Source organism: Salvelinus namaycush, chromosome 31 (assembly GCF_016432855.1).
Source record: "Salvelinus namaycush isolate Seneca chromosome 31, SaNama_1.0, whole genome shotgun sequence".
Lineage (NCBI taxonomy): Eukaryota > Metazoa > Chordata > Actinopteri > Salmoniformes > Salmonidae > Salvelinus > Salvelinus namaycush.
Window position 1 is genome coordinate 18,511,329 of NC_052337.1, and position 22,346 is coordinate 18,533,674.

Genomic DNA, 22,346 nt, shown 5'->3' on the forward strand with positions numbered 1-22,346 from the left:
CCCCCACCACACAACCCCCACCACACAACCCCCACCACACAACCACATCACACAACCCCCACCACACAAACCCTACCACACAACCACATCAGACAACCCCACCACACAACCACATCAGACAACCCCCACCACACAACCCCCACCACACAACCACATCAGACAACCCCCACCACACAACAACATCAGACAACCCCCACCACACAACCCTCCCCACACAACCACATCACACAACCCTCCCCACACAACCCTCACCACACAACCCCCACCACACAACCCTCACCACACAACCCTCACCACACAACCCTCACCACACAACCCCCACCAAACAACCCCCACCACACAACCCCCCCCACACAACCCCCACCACACAACCACCACCACACAACCCCCACCACACAACCACATCAGACAACCCCTTCACACAACCCCCACAACACAACCCCACCAGACAACCCCCACCACACAACCCCCACCACACAACCACAGACAACCCCCACCATACAACCACATCAGACAACCCCCACCACACAACCACATCAGACAACCACACCACAAACCCCCACATCAGACAACCCCACCACACAAACCCCACCACACAACCCCCACCAGACAACCACATCAGACAACCCCCACCACACAACCACATCAGACAACCCACACCACACAACCCCCACCACACAACCACATCAGACAACCCCCACCACACAACCCCCACCACACAACCCCCACCACACAACCACATCACACAACCCCCACCACACAAACCCTACCACACAACCACATCAGTCAACCCCACCACACAACCACATCAGACAACCCCCACCACACAACCCCCACCACACAACCACATCAGACAACCCCCACCACACAACAACATCAGACAACCCCCACCACACAACCCTCCCCACACAACCACATCACACAACCCTCCCCACACAACCCTCACCACACAACCCCCACCACACAACCCTCACCACACAACCCTCACCACACAACCCCCACCAAACAACCCCCACCACACAACCCCCACCACACAACCCCCACCACACAACCCCCACCACACAACCCCCACCACACAACCACATCAGACAACCCCTTCACACAACCCCCACAACACAACCCCACCAGACAACCCCCACCACACAACCCCCACCACACAACCACAGACAACCCCCACCATACAACCACATCAGACAACCCCCACCACACAACCACATCAGACAACCCCCACCACACAACCACACCACAAACCCCAACATCAGACAACCACATCAGACAACCCCCACCACACAAACCCCACCACACAACCCCCACCAGACAACCACATCAGACAACCCCCACCACACAACCACATCAGACAACCCCCACCACACAACCACATCAGACAACCCCCACCACACAACCACATCAGACAACACCCACCACACAACCCCCACCACACAACCACATCAGACAACCCCCACCACAAAACCCCCACCACACAACCACATCAAGACAACCCCCACCACAAAACCCCCACCACACAACCACATCAGACAACCCCCACCACACAACCCCCACCACACAACCACACCAGACAACCCCCACCACACAACCACATCACACAACCCCCACCACACAACCACATCAGAGAACCCCCACAATGCAACCCCCACCAAACAACCACATCAGACAACCCTCACCACACAACCCCCACCACACAACCCCACCAGACAACCCCCACCATACAACCACATCAGACAACCCCACCACACAACCACATCAGACAACCCCCACCACACAACCACATCAGACAACCCCCACCACACAACCCCACCACACAACCCTCCCCACACAACCACATCACACAACCCCCACCACACAACCCCCAGCACACAACCACATCACACAACCCCCACCACACAACCCCCACCACACAACCCCCACCACACAACCCCCACCACACAACCACATCACACAACCCCCACCACACAAACCCCACCACACAACCACATCAGACAACCCCACCACACAACCACATCAGACAACCCCCACCACACAACCCCCACCACACAACCACATCAGACAACCCCCACCACACAACAACATCAGACAACCCCCACCACACAACCCTCCCCACACAACCACATCACACAACCCTCCCCACACAACCACATCACACAACCCTCCCCACACAACCCTCACCACACAACCCCCACCACACAACCCTCACCACACAACCCTCACCACACAACCCTCACCACACAACCCTCACCACACAACCCTCACCACACAACCCCCACCACACAACCCCCACCACACAACCCCCACCACACAACCCCCACCACACAACCCCCACCACACAACCCCCACCACACAACCACATCAGACAACCCCTTCACACAACCCCCACAACACAACCCCCACCACACAACCCCCACCACACAACCACAGACAACCCCCACCATACAACCACATCAGACAACCCCCACCACACAACCACATCAGACAACCCCCACCACACAACCACACCACAAACCCCCACATCAGACAACCCCACCACACAAACCCCACCACACAACCCCCACCAGACAACCACATCAGACAACCCCCACCACACAACCACATCAGACAACCCCCACCACACAACCCCCACCACACAACCACATCAGACAACCCCCACCACACAACCACATCAGACAACACCCACCACACAACCCCCACCACACAACCACATCAGACAACCCCCACCACAAAACCCCCACCACACAACCACATCAGACAACCCCCACCACAAAACCCCCACCACACAACCACATCAGACAACCCCCACCACACAACCCCCACCACACAACCCCCACCACACAACCACACCAGACAACCCCCACCACACAACCACATCACACAACCCCCACCACACAACCACATCAGAGAACCCCCACAATGCAACCCCCACCAAACAACCACATCAGACAACCCTCACCACACAACCCCCACCACACAACCCCACCAGACAACCCCCACCATACAACCACATCAGACAACCCCACCACACAACCACATCAGACAACCCCCACCACACAACCACATCAGACAACCCCCACCACACAACCCCACCACACAACCCTCCCCACACAACCACATCACACAACCCCCACCACACAACCCCCAGCACACAACCACATCACACAACCCCCACCACACAACCCCCACCACACAACCCCCACCACACAACCCCCACCACACAAACCCCACCACACAACCACATCAGACAACCCCACCACACAACCACATCAGACAACCCCCACCACACAACCACATCAGACAACCCCCACCACACAACAACATCAGACAACCCCCACCACACAACCCTCCCCACACAACCACATCACACAACCCTCCCCACACAACCCTCACCACACAACCCCCACCACACAACCCTCACCACACAACCCCCACCACACAACCCTCACCACAACCCTCACCACACAACCCTCACCACACAACCCCCACCACACAACCCCCACCAAACAACCCCCACCACACAACCACCACCACACAACCCCCACCACACAACCCCCACCACACAACCACATCAGACAACCCCTTCACACAACCCCCACAACACAACCCCACCAGACAACCCCCACCACACAACCACATCAGACAACCCCCACCACACAACCACATCAGACAACCCCCACCACACAACCACACCACAAACCCCCACATCAGACAACCCCACCACACAACCCCCACCAGACAACCACATCAGACAACCCCCACCACGCAACCACATCAGACAACCCCCACCACACAACCCCCAGCAGACAACCCCCACCTACACAACCCCCACCACACAACCCCCACCACACACCACACAACCACATCAGACAACCACATCAGACAACCCCCACCACGCAACCACATCAGACAACCCCCACCAGACAACCCCCACCTACTCAACCCCCACCTACTCAACCCCCACCACATAACCCACAACCCCACCACACAACCACATCAGACAACCCCCACCACACAACCACATCTGACTTCCCCCACCACAAAACCCCCACCACACAACCCCCACCACACAACCACATCAGACAACCCCCACCACACAACCACATCAGACAACCCCCACCACACAACCCCCACCACACAACCACATCAGACAACACCCACCACACAACCCCCACCACACAACCACATCAGACAACCCCCACCACAAAACCCCCACCACACAACCACATCAGACAACCCCCACCACACAACCCCCCACCACAAAACCCCCACCACACAACCACATCAGACAACCCCCACCACACAACCCCCACCACACAACCCCCACCACAAAACCCCCACCAGACAACCCCCACCACACAACCACATCACACAACCCCCACCACACAACCACATCAGAGAACCCCCACAACGCAACCCCCACCAAACAACCACATCAGACAACCCCCACCACACAACCCCCACCAGACAACCCCCACCATACAACCACATCAGACAACCCCACCACACAACCACATCAGACAACCCCCACCACACAACCACATCAGACAACCCCCACCACACAACCACATCAGACAACCCCCACCACACAACCCCACCACACAACCCTCCCCACACAACCCCCACCACACAACCCCCACCACACAACCCCCACCACACAACCACATCAGACAACCCCACCACACAACCCCCACCACACAACCCCCACCACACAACCACATCAGACAACCCCCACCACACAACCACATCAGACAACCCCCACCAGACAACCCCCACCACACAACCACATCAGACAACCCCCACCACACAACCACATCAGACAACCCCCACCACACAACCCTCCCCACACAACCACATCACACAACCCTCCCCACACAACCCTCCCCACACAACCCTCACCACACAACCCTCACCACACAACCCCCACCACACAACCCTCACCACACAACCCCCACCAGACAACCCCCACCAGACAACTCCCACCAGACAACTCCCACCAGACAACCCCCACCAGACAACCCTCACCACACAACCCCCACCAGACAACCCTCACCACACAACCCCCACCAGACAACTCCCACCAGACAACTCCCACCAGACAACTCCCACCACACAACCCCCACCAGACAACCCTCACCACACAACCCCCACCAGACAACTCCCACCACACAACCCCCACCAGACAACTCCCACCACACAACTCCCACCACACAACCCTCACCACACAACCCCCACCAGACAACTCCCACCACACAACCACATTAGACAACCACTACAACATCCCCTCCACTCAATACCACGTACCCACACCAACACAAAAACAGATGTTGCTAGGCCCTCCTTGAACAAAGTCTCAGCTAACTGACACTGTATCCTCGTTGCGGATGACAATGCTTTTAACAAACGTTGTCCTGACAGGTGTGTGTGTATATTAGAAAGAGAGAGGACGTGTGTGTCCTAATTATTCAGCGCTCTAATGAGAGGAAGAGAGATGGATGGATGGTGCTGGGAGCAACACCTCAAAGACGTTCTCTCTCGCTCTGTATCTCCCTCCCATCTCTCTTCTCACCCCCCCCCCTCTTTTCTCTCTTCATAGCAGCGGAGGAGGCAGAGGCATGAGGGCTACTGGGGGGGGGTTACCATAGCGACATAATGAACGGGGTCCTCTGTCAGCGCGGTGTCACCATCGTCACGGTGATGTGTCTTGGAGTCCCCTGTGGTCATGGTGACACAACGTGGGTGACTGTGGTTGAGATGCTTTTCAGACCAGAGTGTCTCTTAACCTTCTCCTTGTTTACAGCTTTAACAACACTTTATGTCTTGGAGTATGTCGACTAAGTATTGATTCGATTTTTTATTTATTTTATGTTGACTGTAACGTATCACTCCAGCTTAGTTAGGGTTGCTAGACACTAACTAGTGAAATGGTTTAACTGAGATCCACTAGTATTATTACGTTTAGAAATTAGATCCAATAGTATTGTTACGTTTCGAATTGAGATCCACTAGTATTATTACGTTTAGAAATGAGATCCACTAGTATTATTACGTTTAGAAATGAGATCCACTAGTAGTATTACGTTTAGAAATGAGATCCAATAGTATTATTACGTTTAGAAATGAGATCCACTAGTATTATTACGTTTAGAAATGAGATCCACTAGTATTATTACGTTTAGAAATGAGATCCACTAGTATTATTACGTTTAGAAATGAGATCCACTAGTATTATTACGTTTAGAAATGAGATCCACTAGTATTATTACGTTTAGAAATGAGATCCACTAGTAGTATTACGTTTAGAAATGAGATCCAATAGTATTATTACGTTTAGAAATGAGATCCACTAGTAGTATTACGTTTAGAAATGAGATCCAATAGTATTATTACGTTTAGAAATGAGATCCACTAGTATTATTACGTTTAGAAATGAGATCCAATAGTATTATTACGTTTAGAAATGAGATCCACTAGTATTATTACGTTTAGAAATGAGATCCACTAGTATTATTACGTTTAGAAATGAGATCCACTAGTATTATTACGTTTAGAAATGAGATCCAATAGTATTATTACGTTTAGAAATGAGATCCAATAGTATTATTACGTTTAGAAATGAGATCCACTAGTAGTATTACGTTTAGAAATGAGATCCAATAGTATTATTACGTTTAGAAATGAGATCCACTAGTATTACTACGTTTAGAAATGAGATCCACTAGTATTATTACGTTTAGAAATGAGATCCAATAGTATTATTACGTTTAGAAATGAGATCCACTAGTATTATTACGTTTAGAAATGAGATCCAATAGTATTATTACGTTTAGAAATGAGATCCACTAGTAGTATTACGTTTAGAAATGAGATCCACTAGTAGTATTACGTTTAGAAATGAGATCCACTAGTATTATTACGTTTAGAAATGAGATCCAATAGTATTATTACGTTTAGAAATGAGATCCAATAGTATTATTACGTTTAGAAATGAGATCCAATAGTATTATTACGTTTAGAAATGAGATCCACTAGTAGTATTACGTTTAGAAATGAGATCCAATAGTATTATTACGTTTAGAAATGAGATCCACTAGTAGTATTACGTTTAGAAATGAGATCCAATAGTATTATTACGTTTAGAAATGAGATCCAATAGTATTATTACGTTTAGAAATGAGATCCAATAGTATTGTTACGTTTAGAAATGAGATCCAATAGTATTGTTACGTTTAGAAATGTCCATTTGATTTTATACTAGATAAACTGAACACACACACGTGCAAAGCAGAGAAGAAAAGGAGGAACAAATGAAGAAGAGGAACAAAGGATGGATCAGAGCGAGTGGAGACTCAGAGACATGGATGACAGGATGGATCAGAGCGAGTGGAGACTCAGAGACATGGATGACAGGATGGATCAGAGCGAGTGGAGACTCAGAGACATGGATGACAGGATGGATCAGAGCGAGTGGAGACTCAGAGACATGGATGACAGGATGGATCAGAGCGAGTGGACACTCAGAGACATGGATGACAGGATGGATCAGAGCGAGTGGACACTCAGAGACATGGATGACAGGATGGATCAGAGCGAGTGGACACTCAGAGACATGGATGACAGGATGGATCAGAGCGAGTGGAGACTCAGAGACATGCATGATAGAGCGTGTGAAACGACAAGGAATGAGTGCAACAAAAGAGATGGAACGATAGAGAACCAATAACAACGATTGTGATACAATTATAGAACTGACAGCACAGTAGCATAAGGAGGAGAGTCACACTGTGTTAATCAGATAGATATTTATATATTTCTACAGTTATAACGATGACTGTAAATAGGAAAGACTGGGGGAGACTTTTCATTAAACAACTGTTATAGACAACTGTGACTATAGGACAGTAGAGTGTTTTTTAGGAGCATATATGTCATTCCTAAATATAGCAGCATTAAAACAGTCAGTCCAACAGATTAACAGTCAGTGAGGAGAGATCAGACAGTTGAAGATATGAGAGGTTTTATATGCTGCTTATGGTTTTGCAGACTTAGAGTATAGGAGGCATTCACACACACACACACACACACACACACACACACACACACACACACACACACACACACACACACACACACACACACACACACACACACACACACACGCACACGCACACACACACATCCTCATTGACCTCTCTAGCTCACCCCCCTTTCTATCCCTCCTGTTCCTCTCACCCACCTGTCCAAAGTGCACAGTGATAGGCCGCCGTTCGTCCCAGGTGCGGGCGCTGCCGTCCTTTCCGTCTGTGGAGGTGGGCGAACCGGCAGTGGTGCCCTCCTCCCCGGTGCCCGTTCCTGTGCCACCAGTGCCCACTGTCGAGGAGTAGCCGTTCTCTGCCAGCTCCTGGAGAGGGGCACAAGAATACGGAGGAGGTTGGCGTGGCTGGAGGGGGTAGTGGTGGTGATGGTCTCCATGCAGGGAGAGGGGGAGTGGGAGGTCGAGGGAGGAGGCCCTACAGGGCTATAGTGGCGGGGGGGCATAGGTGAGGGGTACGAGGGTAGGGGACGGCCAAAGCAGGATAAAAGGAGGGACAAATAGGTGTTAGAGGGGCAGATAGATGTTAGAGGATTTAAGGAACAGAATAGGGCCATATTTGGAGAAAGGGTGTGAGAGAGGGAGGGAGAGGACCAAGATGAAGGAGCAGAATTGTGCCAGAAGTAAACATTGTCAAGTTGAAGGGTCAAGTTGAGAGGTGAGAGGTCAACATAGGATCAAGTTGAGAGTGTCAAGATGAGGGGTCAAGTTGAGAGGTGAGAGGTCAACAGAAGGTCAAGTTGAGAGGGTCAAGTTAAGGGCATCAGGTTGGAGAGGTGAGAGGTAAACAGAGAGTCAGGTTGGAGAGATGAACACACAGCGGAAGGAAGAGTGACAGCCAGGTGTGGGAGAGGAAAAACCATCAGTGAGTGAATTCTGTCGTCCATTGAGTGGCAGCGCATTTGTGTGTGCATGTGTGTGTGTGTCTGTGTGTGTGCCAGTTGTGTTCTGTGAAGTTGTTCTTCAGGCGTTGATTTGGACCAAAGACAAATGTCAATTTACACGTTGATAAAGGTTAATAAAACCCAAACGCTGAACACAGAGAACTAGGTACCTTTTGCTTTAGTCGGCTCTTGACTTCCTTTATCCCCATCCTGGCATGATCTTTAGCCTTTGGAGGGAAAACACACAAGGGGTTATTTAGCAGATTTTGTTTCTGTTGATGTCTGTAAGTCAGGAGTCATCTTGCGTTCTACCTTTAAAGGGGCTATCAGCAATTGCTACATCCATTTTTGGACTCTGTCAGAGTGACCATCAAGTTCTTGGTCACCTCCCTGAACAAGGCCCTTCTCCCCCGATTGCTGAGTTTGGCTGGGATGCCAGAACTAGGAAGAATCTTGGTGGTTCCAAACTTCTTCCATTAAAGAATGATGGAGGCCACTGTGTTCTTGGGGACATTCAAAGCTGCAGAAATGTTTTGGTACCCTTCCCCAGATCTGTGCCTCGACACAATCCTGCCTCGGAGCTCTACGGACATTTCCGTTGACCTCATGGCTTGGTTTTTGCTATGACATGTACTGTCAACTGTGGGACCTTATATAGACAGGTGTACCTTTCCAAATCATGTCCAATCAATTGAATTTACCACAAGTGGACTCCAATCAAGTTGTTGAAACATCTCAAGGATGATCAATAGAAACAGGATGGACCTGAGCTCAATTTCGAGTCTCAAAGCAAAGGTCTGAATGCTTACGTAAAGGTATCTGTTTTTTATGTTTAATACATTTGCAAAACATTTTAAAAACCTGCTTTGCTTTGTCATTATAGGCTATTGTGTGTTGATTGATGAGGACAATAAATAATTTAATCAATTTTAGAATAAGGCTGTAACGTAAGAAAACGTGGAAAAGGGGAAGGTGTCTGAATACTTTCTGAATGCGCTGTACATACACTCACTGGACAGTTTATTAGGTACACCACCCCTCCTACAGACAGTTAGTCACATGGCCATGGCTTGCTTTATAAAGCAGGCAGACAGGCAGAGACATTCAGTTACTGTTCGTTTGAACATTAGAATGGGCAAAACGAGTGACCTAAGCGACTTTGAGCGTGGTATGATTGTTGCTGCCAGGCGTGCCGGATCCAGTATCTCAGAAATGGCCGCCCTGCTAGGCTTTTCACGCACAACAGTGTCTATGGTTTACCTACAATGGTGCGAAAAACAAAAAACATCCAGTCAGCAGCAGTCCTGTGGGTGAAAACAGCTCATTGATGAGAGATATTGAAGGAAAATGGCAAGAATTGTGCAAGCTAACAGGCGGGCCACAAACAGGTGCAGTACAACAGTGGTGTGCAGAACGGCATCTCGGAACACACAACTCGTCGGTCTTTGTCATGGATGGGCTATTGCAGCAGACGACCACACCGGGTTCCACTCTGATCAGCTAAAAACAAGAAGAAGCAGCTCCAGTGGGCACGCATTCACCAACAGTGACAATTGAGGAGTGGAAAAACATTGCCTGGTCCGACGAATACTGTTGCGTCATGCTGATGTCAAAGTCAGGATTTGGAATAATAATATCATGGATGGTCAGTCCTTGCATCCAGAGCTGTCTATGAATTTGAGAGTGGTTCCATTTCTCCAGCCACATCCCTAAGTTGATTACCAAAACCAATTTGTTATTGTTTGAACTGCAGATTGCCCCTTCAAAGTGGCAGCAATATGCCGAGATTAACAGTGAAACATTTTGGGAGTGTCATGGTGTAATTGTCATGATAGAGGGACACTTACAAACTTATAGACTGTTTTCATGGCCGGATTAGCCTTGGTCCTCACTGTGTTAAAGATAGCACCGCCCCCTTTCTGTTGGAGACAAAGCCATTGTTAGCGGCACAGCTAACAATTACATGGCAACAGTCATAGAAATGTTGCCATAAAAAAAATTCCCTAAACTTTCTCTCTCAGCATGCGAGAAATCAACAGTTAATTTACTCTGGTGACTGTGTTAAATATGGGCACTTTTATGGATTGAAATGTAGGACCTACCTTTACTGTGAATAGCCATTGGTGGTAGTTTTTGTCGCTGCCTTTGGAATTAACACAGAGGAGAGGTCACAAGGGTGAAAGGTCAACGTCTTTACACAGTGGACATTCTATATTCTATAGAGCAGTGGTTCCCAAACTGTGGGTCGGGACTGCTTTTTCACTGCTCAACCCTTAAGGTGGGTTACGACTCAACAGACACCTTAATTGGTGGGTCGCAAAGCAAAACATTTGGGAACCCCTGCTATACAGATTAGTAATGGGACATGAGTTAGGACCACTGACTCCTCCACTGCCCTAACCCATGTCCCATTACTAACGTCTATAGCAGTGGAGGAGTCAATGTCCCTAACCCATGTCCCATTATTAACATCTATAGCAGTGGAGGAGTCAATGTCCCTAACCCATGTCCCATTATTAACGTCTATAGCAGTGGAGGAGTTAATGTCCCTAACCCATGTCCCATTATTAACGTCTACAGCAGTGGAGGAGTCAATGTCCCTAACCCATGTCCCATTATTAACGTCTATAGCAGTGGAGGAGTCAATGTCCCTAACCTATGTCCCATTATTAACGTCTATAGCAGTGGAGGAGTCAATGTCCCTAACCTATGTCCCATTACTAACTTGTATAGCAGTATTCTTGAATTGTTTAAATTAATTTTTAAACAGAGAACATCAATGAGCATTCTTATTGGTCAGGGAGTTGCCTACTTCAGTTTCAAAACGTTGACTTCTGTTTCGTACCTACTGGTTTATGGTGACCTTGGAGGTGCATAAAAAGTCTGCCGGTCCCCAACCAAAGATCAAATCAAGTGCTTTGAGACCGAGTAAAACAACCTAGTACATTTTTTTGATATGATTGTATTCACACCTGCATACTCTCCCATGTTGATCTCATCCTCGAAAACATCACTGAAGCCCTCACCAGCGTTCAGCAGGTCCAAGCGGCCATCGATGAACTACAGAGATGAAGAAAGGTTCATTCCAATGATAAATGGGGTGTGTGTGCGCCTATTATTGTGTGTGTGCCTATTATTGTGAGTGTGTGTGTGTGTTTGCCTATTATTGTGTGTGTGTGTGTGTACCTGTTTGAAGAGCTGCAGCTGGATGGCGTTCTGCAGGAACTGTCTCATGGCACTGGAGCGGTGGGTCACAAAGACCTCCTCGCTGAACGTTATTGGCTCTCCCTGAAGGTACACAAAAACATGGACCAATCAGCAGGAAGTATATCCAGTGACATCTTGGATCTGGTTTGGCATTCAATGTGTTTTTACAATGGCCGTTACTAGTGCGTGTTTGACGTATCAACATTGAATTTCTCTTCCAATCCACGACTATGAAGTGATCTTTGTTTTTTTATATATGTTTTTATATATTTTTTAAGTTTAAAGAACAACATTTAATCAAATAGGCTGAATAGAAAACAAAACTACAGTAAATTAAATAAAGATAGCCTCCCGAGTGGCGCAGCGGTCTAATCCAGGCTGTATCACATCTGGCCGTGATTGGGAGTCCCATAGGGTGGTGCACAATTGGCCCAACGTCGTCCGGGTTTGGCCGGGGTAGGCCGTCATTGTAAATAAGAATTAGGTCTTAACTGACTTGCCTAGTTAAATAAAGATTAAATAAAAAAATAAAAAAAGTTACCTTTTTTTGGAGGTAGAGTATGAAAACTTATTTTCACCACTAGATGGCACTGCTGCATAAGACACTAGACAGTAGGAGTGGAACTAGACATAAGATATTAGTGTGACCTGTGACCAACATTGTGTGTGTGTGTGTGTGTGTGTGTGTGTGTGTGTGTGTGTGTGTGTGTGTGTGTGTGTGTGTGTGTGTGTGTGTGTGTGTGTGTGTCTTGTTTTAGGTGTGTATTACAGTTTGTTTGCACGGATTACATTTTTCCTCCAACTTTCCTCGACGAATGCTGCTCAAACCGAATAATTATTGTATACAACTCCCTCCTAAGGGCTGTTTCCTTTCGCTCTGGGTTGGGCCTAAGAATAACCCTTACTTAGTCCGGTGTTTTTCACACTATAATCCCTGGGTTCTCATGCCTTATTGCTTAAGTAAAACTGTGCTGTATACGTATGTTGCAAGGAGTACAGTATACTGTACATGTTAATAAGCCATCTCTACCCCTCTTTCTCCTTCTACCATTGTCTTTCTCTCTCTCTACTTATCTATGTCTCCCTCTCTCTCTCCATCAGCAGTCCGAGGCTCATCCTGTTAATTAGCTGTCAGTGTGGGGGGCTGATAGCAGATTAGCACTATCCGATCGCATCACGCTATCCACACACACACAGAGAGAGACACATACACACCTAGCACTGCTCTCATACCTACCAGCTCTCACAGTCTCACGTCACAATTAGACGTTCATCCATGTTTCTCAACTGTAAAATTTCACAGCTGTTCCAAACGCCAAATTTAAGATTAAGTTTAGGCATTAACTCAGCATGGTAAAGTAAGGGTTAGTTTAGACATTAACTCAGCATGGTAAGGTAAGGGTTAGTTTAGACATTAACTCAGCATGGTAAGGTAAGGGTTAGTTTAGACATTAACTCAGCATGGTAAGGTAAGGGTTAGTTTAGACATTAACTCAGCATGGTAAGGTAAGGGTTAGTTTAGACATTAACTCAGCATGGTAAAGTAAGGGTTAGTTTAGACATTAACTCAGCATGGTAAAGTAAGGGTTAGTTTAGACATTAACTCAGCATGGTAAGGTAAGGGTTAGTTTAGACATTAACTCAGCATGGTAAAGTAAGGGTTAGTTTAGACATTAACTCAGCATGGTAAGGTAAGGGTTAGTTTAGACATTAACTCAGCATGGTAAGGTAAGGGTTAGTTTAGACATTAACTCAGCATGGTAAGGTAAGGGTTAGTTTAGACATTAACTCAGCATGGTAAAGTAAGGGTTAGTTTAGACATTAACTCAGCATGGTAAGGTAAGGGTTAGTTTAGACATTAACTCAGCATGGTAAGGTAAGGGTTAGTTTAGACATTAACTCAGCATGGTAAAGTAAGGGTTAGTTTAGACATTAACTCAGCATGGTAAAGTAAGGGTTAGTTTAGACATTAACTCAGCATGGTAAAGTAAGGGTTAGTTTAGACATTAACTCAGCATGGTAAAGTAAGGGTTAGTTTAGACATTAACTCAGCATGGTAAGGTAAGGGTTAGTTTAGACATTAACTCAGCATGGTAAAGTAAGGGTTAGTTTAGACATTAACTCAGCATGGTAAGGTAAGGGTTAGTTTAGACATTAACTCAGCATGGTAAAGTAAGGGTTAGTTTAGACATTAACTCAGCATGGTAAGGTAAGGGTTAGTTTAGACATTAACTCAGCATGGTAAGGTAAGGGTTAGTTTAGACATTAACTCAGCATGGTAAAGTAAGGGTTAGTTTAGACATTAACTCAGCATGGTAAAGTAAGGGTTAGTTTAGACATTAACTCAGCATGGTAAAGTAAGGGTTAGTTTAGACATTAACTCAGCATGGTAAAGTAAGGGTTAGTTTAGACATTAACTCAGCATGGTAAAGTAAGGGTTAGTTTAGACATTAACTCAGCATGGTAAAGTAAGGGTTAGTTTAGACATTAACTCAGCATGGTAAAGTAAGGGTTAGTTTAGACATTAACTCAGCATGGTAAGGTAAGGGTTAGTTTAGACATTAACTCAGCATGGTAAAGTAAGGGTTAGTTTAGGCATTAACTCAGCATGGTAAGGGTTAGTTTAGACATTAACTCAGCATGGTAAAGTAAGGGTTAGTTTAGACATTAACTCAGCATGGTAAGGTAAGGGTTAGTTTAGACATTAACTCAGCATGGTAAGGTAAGGGTTAGTTTAGACATTAACTCAGCATGGTAAGGTAAGGGTTAGTTTAGACATTAACTCAGCATGGTAAGGTAAGGGTTAGTTTAGACATTAACTCAGCATGGTAAGGTAAGGGTTAGTTTAGACATTAACTCAGCATGGTAAAGTAAGGGTTAGTTTAGACATTAACTCAGCATGGTAAAGTAAGGGTTAGTTTAGACATTAACTCAGCATGGTAAAGTAAGGGTTAGTTTAGACATTAACTCAGCATGGTAAAGTAAGGGTTAGTTTAGACATTAACTCAGCATGGTAAAGTAAGGGTTAGTTTAGACATTAACTCAGCATGGTAAAGTAAGGGTTAGTTTAGACATTAACTCAGCATGGTAAGGTAAGGGTTAGTTTAGACATTAACTCAGCATGGTAAAGTAAGGGTTAGTTTAGGCATTAACTCAGCATGGTAAGGGTTAGTTTAGACATTAACTCAGCATGGTAAGGTAAGGGTTAGTTTAGACATTAACTCAGCATGGTAAGGTAAGGGTTAGTTTAGACATTAACTCAGCATGGTAAAGTAAGGGTTAGTTTAGACATTAACTCAGCATGGTAAAGTAAGGGTTAGTTTAGGCATTAACTCAGCATGGTAAAGTAAGGGTTAGTTTAGACATTAACTCAGCATGGTAAAGTAAGGGTTAGTTTAGACATTAACTCAGCATGGTAAGGTAAGGGTTAGTTTAGACATTAACTCAGCATGGTAAGGTAAGGGTTAGTTTAGACATTAACTCAGCATGGTAAAGTAAGGGTTAGTTTAGACATTAACTCAGCATGGTAAGGTAAGGGTTAGTTTAGACATTAACTCAGCATGGTAAAGTAAGGGTTAGTTTAGACATTAACTCAGCATGGTAAGGTAAGGGTTAGTTTAGACATTAACTCAGCATGGTAAAGTAAGGGTTAGTTTAGACATTAACTCAGCATGGTAAGGTGAGGGTTAGTTTAGACATTAACTCAGCATGGTAAAGTAAGGGTTAGTTTAGACATTAACTCAGCATGGTAAGGTAAGGGTTAGTTTAGACATTAACTCAGCATGGTAAAGTAAGGGTTAGTTTAGACATTAACTCAGCATGGTAAAGTAAGGGTTAGTTAGGCATTAACTCAGCATGGTAAAGTAAGGGTTAGTTTAGACATTAACTCAGCATGGTAAAGTAAGGGTTAGTTTAGACATTAACTCAGCATGGTAAGGTAAGGGTTAGTTTAGACATTAACTCAGCATGGTAAAGTAAGGGTTAGTTTAGACATTAACTCAGCATGGTAAGTAAGGGTTAGTTTAGACATTAACTCAGCATGTAGGTAAGGGTTAGTTTAGACATTAACTCAGCATGGTAAGGTAAGGGTTAGTTTAGACATTAACTCAGCATGGTAAGGTAAGGGTTAGTTTAGACATTAACTCAGCATGGTAAGGTAAGGGTTAGTTTAGACATTAACTCAGCATGGTAAGGTAAGGGTTAGTTTAGACATTAACTCAGCATGGTAAGGTAAGGGTTAGTTTAGGCATTAACTCAGCATGGTAAGGTAAGGGTTAGTTTAGACATTAACTCAGCATGGTAAAGTAAGGGTTAGTTTAGACATTAACTCAGCATGGTAAAGTAAGGGTTAGTTTAGACATTAACTCAGCATGGTAAAGTAAGGGTTAGTTTAGGCATTAACTCAGCATGGTAAAGTAAGGGTTAGTTTAGACATTAACTCAGCATGGTAAAGTAAGGGTTAACTTTTTATGGCTGCAGGGGCAGTATTGAGTAGCTCTGTTTAAGGTGCCCATTTCAAACGGCCTCGTACTCAATTCTTGCTCGTACAATATGCATATTATTGTTATTATTGGATAGAAAACACTCTAGTTTCTATAGCCGTTTGAATTATGTCTCTGAGTGGAACAGAACTCATTCTACAGCACTTTTCCTGATATGGAGTGAGATTTCAGAAATCTTGGACTCTGGTCCCAGGTCAGTTTTAAAGTCCCTGTAAATGCTATGAGGATACAAACACTGCCCACGCCTTCCTCTAGATGTCAGTAAGAGGTGACAATTTGAATGGAGTCGATTGCGCAATCAGGGCCTGTATAAAAGGCCAAAGACCGGATGTACCGTTCTTTTCCTGCTGCGCCTGACGCACGATGGACGTCGGACCTGCTCTCTTTCCAAGCTTGGGTTTAGCCAGTAATATATCGCCGGTCATGTTTTTACTCGTTATAGGTGTTAAAAACATCATAAGGTAGTTAATTTAACCTTTTACGGGGGCAGCCCGATATCGGTACACTTATGACAACATCCAGCTCAAAGTGCAGGGCGCGAAATTCAAAATCTATTTTTTTTAAATATTTAACTTTCACACATTAACAAGTCCAAGACACCAGATGAAAGGTGCACATCTTGTGAATCAAGCCAACATGTCCGATTTTTAAAATGTTTTACAGGGAAGACAAAATATGTAAATCTATTAGCTAACCACGTTAGCAAAAGACACAACTTTTCTAACTCCATCAGTTTCTTACTCCATCAGGTGCTATCACAAATTCGACCAAATAAAGATATAAATAGCCACTAACCAAGAAACAAATTCATCAGATGACAGTCTGATAACATATTTATTGTATAGCATATGTTTTGTTCGAAAAATTTGCATATTTCATGTATAAACCATAGTTTACATTTCAGCTACAATCCGAAATTGCACCGAAAGCAGCCATAATATTTACAGACACCAACGTCAAATAGCTAATTACTCATCATAAAACATTTCTGAAAAATACATAGTCTGCAGCAATTGAAAGACAGGCATCTTGTGATTCCAAACAATATTTCCGATTTATTAAATGTTTTACAGCGAAAACAAAATGTATCGCTATATTAGCGTAGCTACAATAGACAGACACAATTGGGCGCCCACGGCCAGTTCACATGCACGACAGATATATGAAATAACATCATAAAATGGGTCTTACTTTTGCTGATCTTTCATCAGAATGTTGAAGAAGGTGTCCTCTGTCCAGATGAGTCGTTGTTTCGATTCAGAATGGCAAATTTCCCTCTTCAATTAGCATTGGCACTAGCCGATGGCATAAATTTCTCCAACGTAAACACAGTCAGAGGACGGAACACGGCAAAACTCCCGAATAAAGTTTCAATAATCTGATTAAACTATATTGAAAAAACATACATTACGATGATATGGTCACATGTATCAAAAAAAATTCGAGCCGGAGATGTTAGCCGTTCGTTACGAAGGCAAAACAGAAGTCAGTCCCACTTCCTTCAGAGTACCGGAAGTGGACGGTCAAGTCAAAGAAATAGGTTTTTTTCCACCACAGAACAAGATGAGCACAAAAATTTCTTCTCTGACATCCTCTTTACACCAATAGGAAGGCGTATAGAGTGTCAGCAGACTCCTAAGTGTCAAGACCATGTATAGGCATCAAGTTGAAAAGAGCATTGATTTCTGACATTTCACTTCCTGGTCAGGAAAAGCGCTGCAGAAGGACTTCTGTTTCACTCAGAGAAATAATTCCAACTGTTTTAGAAACTAGAAAGTGTTTTCTATCCAAAAAGAATAATAATATTCATATTGTACGAGCAAGATTTGAGTAGGAGGCCGTTTGAAATGGGCACGATTTCACTGGCTACTCAACACTTTGCCTTGCAGCCATAAGAAGTTAACCTCTTATGGCTGCAAGCCCGATATCGGTACACCTATGACAACATCCAGCTCAAAGTGCAGGGCGCGAAATTCAAAAAAATATTTTTTTTAAATATTTAACTTTCACACATTAACAAGTCCAATACAGCATATGAAAGGTACACATCTTGTGAATCAAGCCAACATGTCCGATTTTTAAAATGTTTTACAGGGAAGACAAAATATGTAAATCTATTAGCTAACCACGTTAGCAAAAGACACCACTTTTCTAACTCCATCAGTTTCTTACTCCATCAGGTGCTATCACCAATTCGGCCAAATAAAGATATTGATAGCCACTAACCAAGAAAAAACCTCATCAGATGACAGTCTGATAACATATTTATTGTATAGGATAGGTTTTGTTAGAAAAATGTGCATATTTCAGGTAGAAATCATAGTTTACAATTGCACCCACCATCACAACTCGACTAGAATAAATACACAGAGCAACGTGTATTACCTAATTACTAATCATAAAACATTTCTTAAAAATACACAGCTCACAGCAATGGAAAGACACAGATCTTGTGAATTCAGACAATATTTCAGATGTTCTAAGTGTTTTACAGCGAAAACACAATAAATCGTTATATTAGCATACCACATGTGCAAACGTTACCCGAGCATTGATTCAAGCCAAAGAGAGCGATAACATAATCATCGCCAAAATATATTAATTTTTTCACTAACCTTCTCAGAATTCTTCCGATGACACTCCTGTAACATCATATTACAACATACATATAGAGTTTGTTCGAAAATATGCATATTTAGCCACAAAAAAACGTGGTTATACAATGACAATACTAGCAAAACTAGCCTGAAAATGTCGGGCGCCATCTTTAACAGTGATCTTGTCTCATGCATAACTATTCATAAACTTGACTAAAAAAATATAAGTTGGACAGCTATCGAAAGACAAATTAGTTCTTAATGCAATCGCTGAATTACCTTTCTAAAATTATCCTTACTGTGCAATACAGGGTTCGCCAAGCGAAGCTATACCAAGAAAAATGGCGGAATATGCGTTTAAAATTTTTCGACAGAACAACGATTTATCATCTTAAATATTTCTTACTATGAGGTGATCTTCCATCAGAATCTTGGGCAATGTATCCTTTCTTGGGTCTAATCTTCTTTTGGTCGAAAGATGTCCTCTTGTCCGTCGAAAAGCCCACTAACGTTCGACCGGGACCCCGAAACGTGCCCGGCGCTTCAAAGTGCAACACAAAGCAATGCCTCAAAATCGCACTAAACGGATATAAATTGCTACAAAACGGTTTAATAAGGACTGGGAGAGGCTTAAATAAATAAATACAACTTTCTATCACTGGATTTGAACTGGCAACCTTTGGAATCAGAGGCAGATGCTTACGCTTATCCACCATCCCCGTCCCCAATGCCCTAGCAAAACCGAAAACTACTTGAAGTTAACAGTGCTCACTGTTGCCCCTAGTGGCCAGTTTCCACATCATCTCCAGAACATCCTCAGATATGGATGGACGAAGAATACTGACTTCTTTCATGGGTGACCTGCCTGCTCACACACACAGACATTCAGTCATCCTTAACTAAGTCTCATGTCAAGGAGGCTGAACTGTAAACTAGAGCCAGAGGAGAGCATGACTTGTCTCCTGTGAGGGGAGCATTAACCAGGGCCTGAGAGGAGCATATTCCCCAAACATGCTTAGATGACACCTGCCACTGTTACTGAGCATTAGGCGACACACACACACACACACACACACACACACACACACACACACACACACACACACACACACACACACACACACACACACACACACACACACACACACACACACGTACGTTTCAGCCCAGGTAAAAGCTAAAAGCTGGATCCTTAACATGCCCTTATTATTCAAATGAGGGGGTAACCTGCGTGCAACCGTTTTGTCCATATTAACTGTGTGTGTGTTTGTGTGAGCAGTGTGTGTGAGTGTGAGTGTGAGTGCGTGTGCGTGCGTGTGTGTGTGAGAGACCACCTGGCCAGCAGGACATTAGCACGTTAGAAGGGTTGCCTGCCGTCCTCTAATGGTTCTGTGGAGATCATATCATTACTGTAGAGATGAGAGGTCTGGACCCCCGGACAGACTGGAGGAGGAGAAGGACACACGCCAGCGATAACACCCCTCATTAGCACTGTCAAATTTCAGACTTGATTTTCCTTAACGAAAAATGTACACTATATATACAAAAGTATGTGGACACCCCTTCAAATGAGTGGATTTGGATATTTCAGCCACACCCGTTGCTGACAGGTATATAATATCAAGCACACAGTCATGCAATCTCCATAGACAAACATTGGCAGTAGAATGGCCTTACTGAAGAGCTCAGTGACTTTCATGGGTTTACATGGCCGTGCAGCCGCACACAAGCCAAGATCACCATGTGCAATGCCAAGTGCCAGCTGGAGTGGTGTAAAGCTCGCCGCCATTGGACTCTGGAGCAGTGAAAACGTGTTCTCTAGAGTGATGAATTATGCTTCACCATCTGGCAGTCCGACTGACGAATCTGGGTTTGGCGGATGCCAGGAGAACGCTACCTGCCCCAATGTAAGCACCAACTGTAAAGTTTGGTGGAGGAGGAATAATGGTCTGGGGCTGTTTTTCATGGTTCGGGCTACGCCCCTTAGTTCCAGTGAAGGGAAATCTTAACGCTACAGCATACAATGACATTCTCGACAATTCTGTGCTTACAACTTGAAGCAGCAATTTGTGACAACAGTTTCCTGTTTCAGCATGACAATGCCCCCTTGCACAAAGCGAGGTCCATACAGAAATGGTTTGTCGAGATCGTTATGGAAGAACTTGACTGGCCTGCACAGAAACCTGACCTCAACCCCATCGAACACCTTTGGGATGGATTGGAACACCGACTGCGAGCCAGGCCTAATCGCCCAACATCAGTGCCCGACTTCACTAACGCTCTAGTGGCTGAATGGAAGGGAGTACCCGCAGCAATGTTCCAACATCTAGTGGAAAGCCTTCCCAGAAGAGTGGAGGCTGTTATAGCAGCAAAGGGGGGACCAACTCCATATTAATGCCCATGATTTTGGAATGAGATGTTCGACGAGCCAGTGTCCACATACTTTAGGTCATGTAGTGTATCAACCCCTACTACAATGTCCATTAATTATAGTCCACATGTGTTATTTTCCTGCTGTAGCAAACTGGCTCAAATTAAGATCCTACATCTGTACAAAGTTTATGCGTATGTTACTGTGCTGTAAGATCACTGGCTGAATCTGAGTGTACGTACGTGTGTGTGTGTGTCGCTGTTAGAGGCCACTTAAATATGTATTAACCGCTCTTGGGTACATGAGATGTTAGCGTCCCACCTCTTCAACAGCCAGTGAAACTGCTGGGCGCCAAATTCAAATACAGAAATACCCATTATAAAAATTCAGAAAACAAAACATATTTTACATAGGTTTAAAGATGAACTTCTTGTGAATCCAACCACGGTGTCAGATTTAAAAAATGCGTTACGGCGAAAGCATACCTTACGATTATTTGAGAACATAGCCCACTAGACAAATCATTACAAACAGTAACCAGCCAAGTAGAACAGTTACACAAGTCAGAAAGAGATCAAATTAATCCCTTACCTTTGATGATCTTCATATGGTTGCACTCAGCAGACATTCATTTACTCAATAAATGTTCCTTTTGTTCGATAAAGTCTCTTTATATCCAAAAACCTCCGT

General features: G+C 44.9%; 1 protein-coding gene across 4 annotated transcripts in view; it reads right to left on the reverse strand.

Annotated features, from left to right (window-relative positions):
- The window catches only part of dennd1a (DENN/MADD domain containing 1A), a 160,575-nt gene that overhangs the window by 17,879 nt on the left and 120,350 nt on the right, over positions 1–22,346 (reverse strand). For all 4 annotated transcript variants that reach the window (XM_038969959.1, XM_038969957.1, XM_038969958.1 and 1 more), the window contains exons 14-19: positions 12,166–12,267; positions 11,952–12,039; positions 11,082–11,122; positions 10,827–10,898; positions 9,150–9,206; positions 8,240–8,404 (exon numbers count right to left, since the gene is read on the reverse strand). In XM_038969959.1, coding sequence (XP_038825887.1) covers positions 8,240–8,404; positions 9,150–9,206; positions 10,827–10,898; positions 11,082–11,122; positions 11,952–12,039; positions 12,166–12,267 — 525 coding nt within the window. The remainder of the gene's footprint in view (positions 1–8,239; positions 8,405–9,149; positions 9,207–10,826; positions 10,899–11,081; positions 11,123–11,951; positions 12,040–12,165; positions 12,268–22,346) is intronic.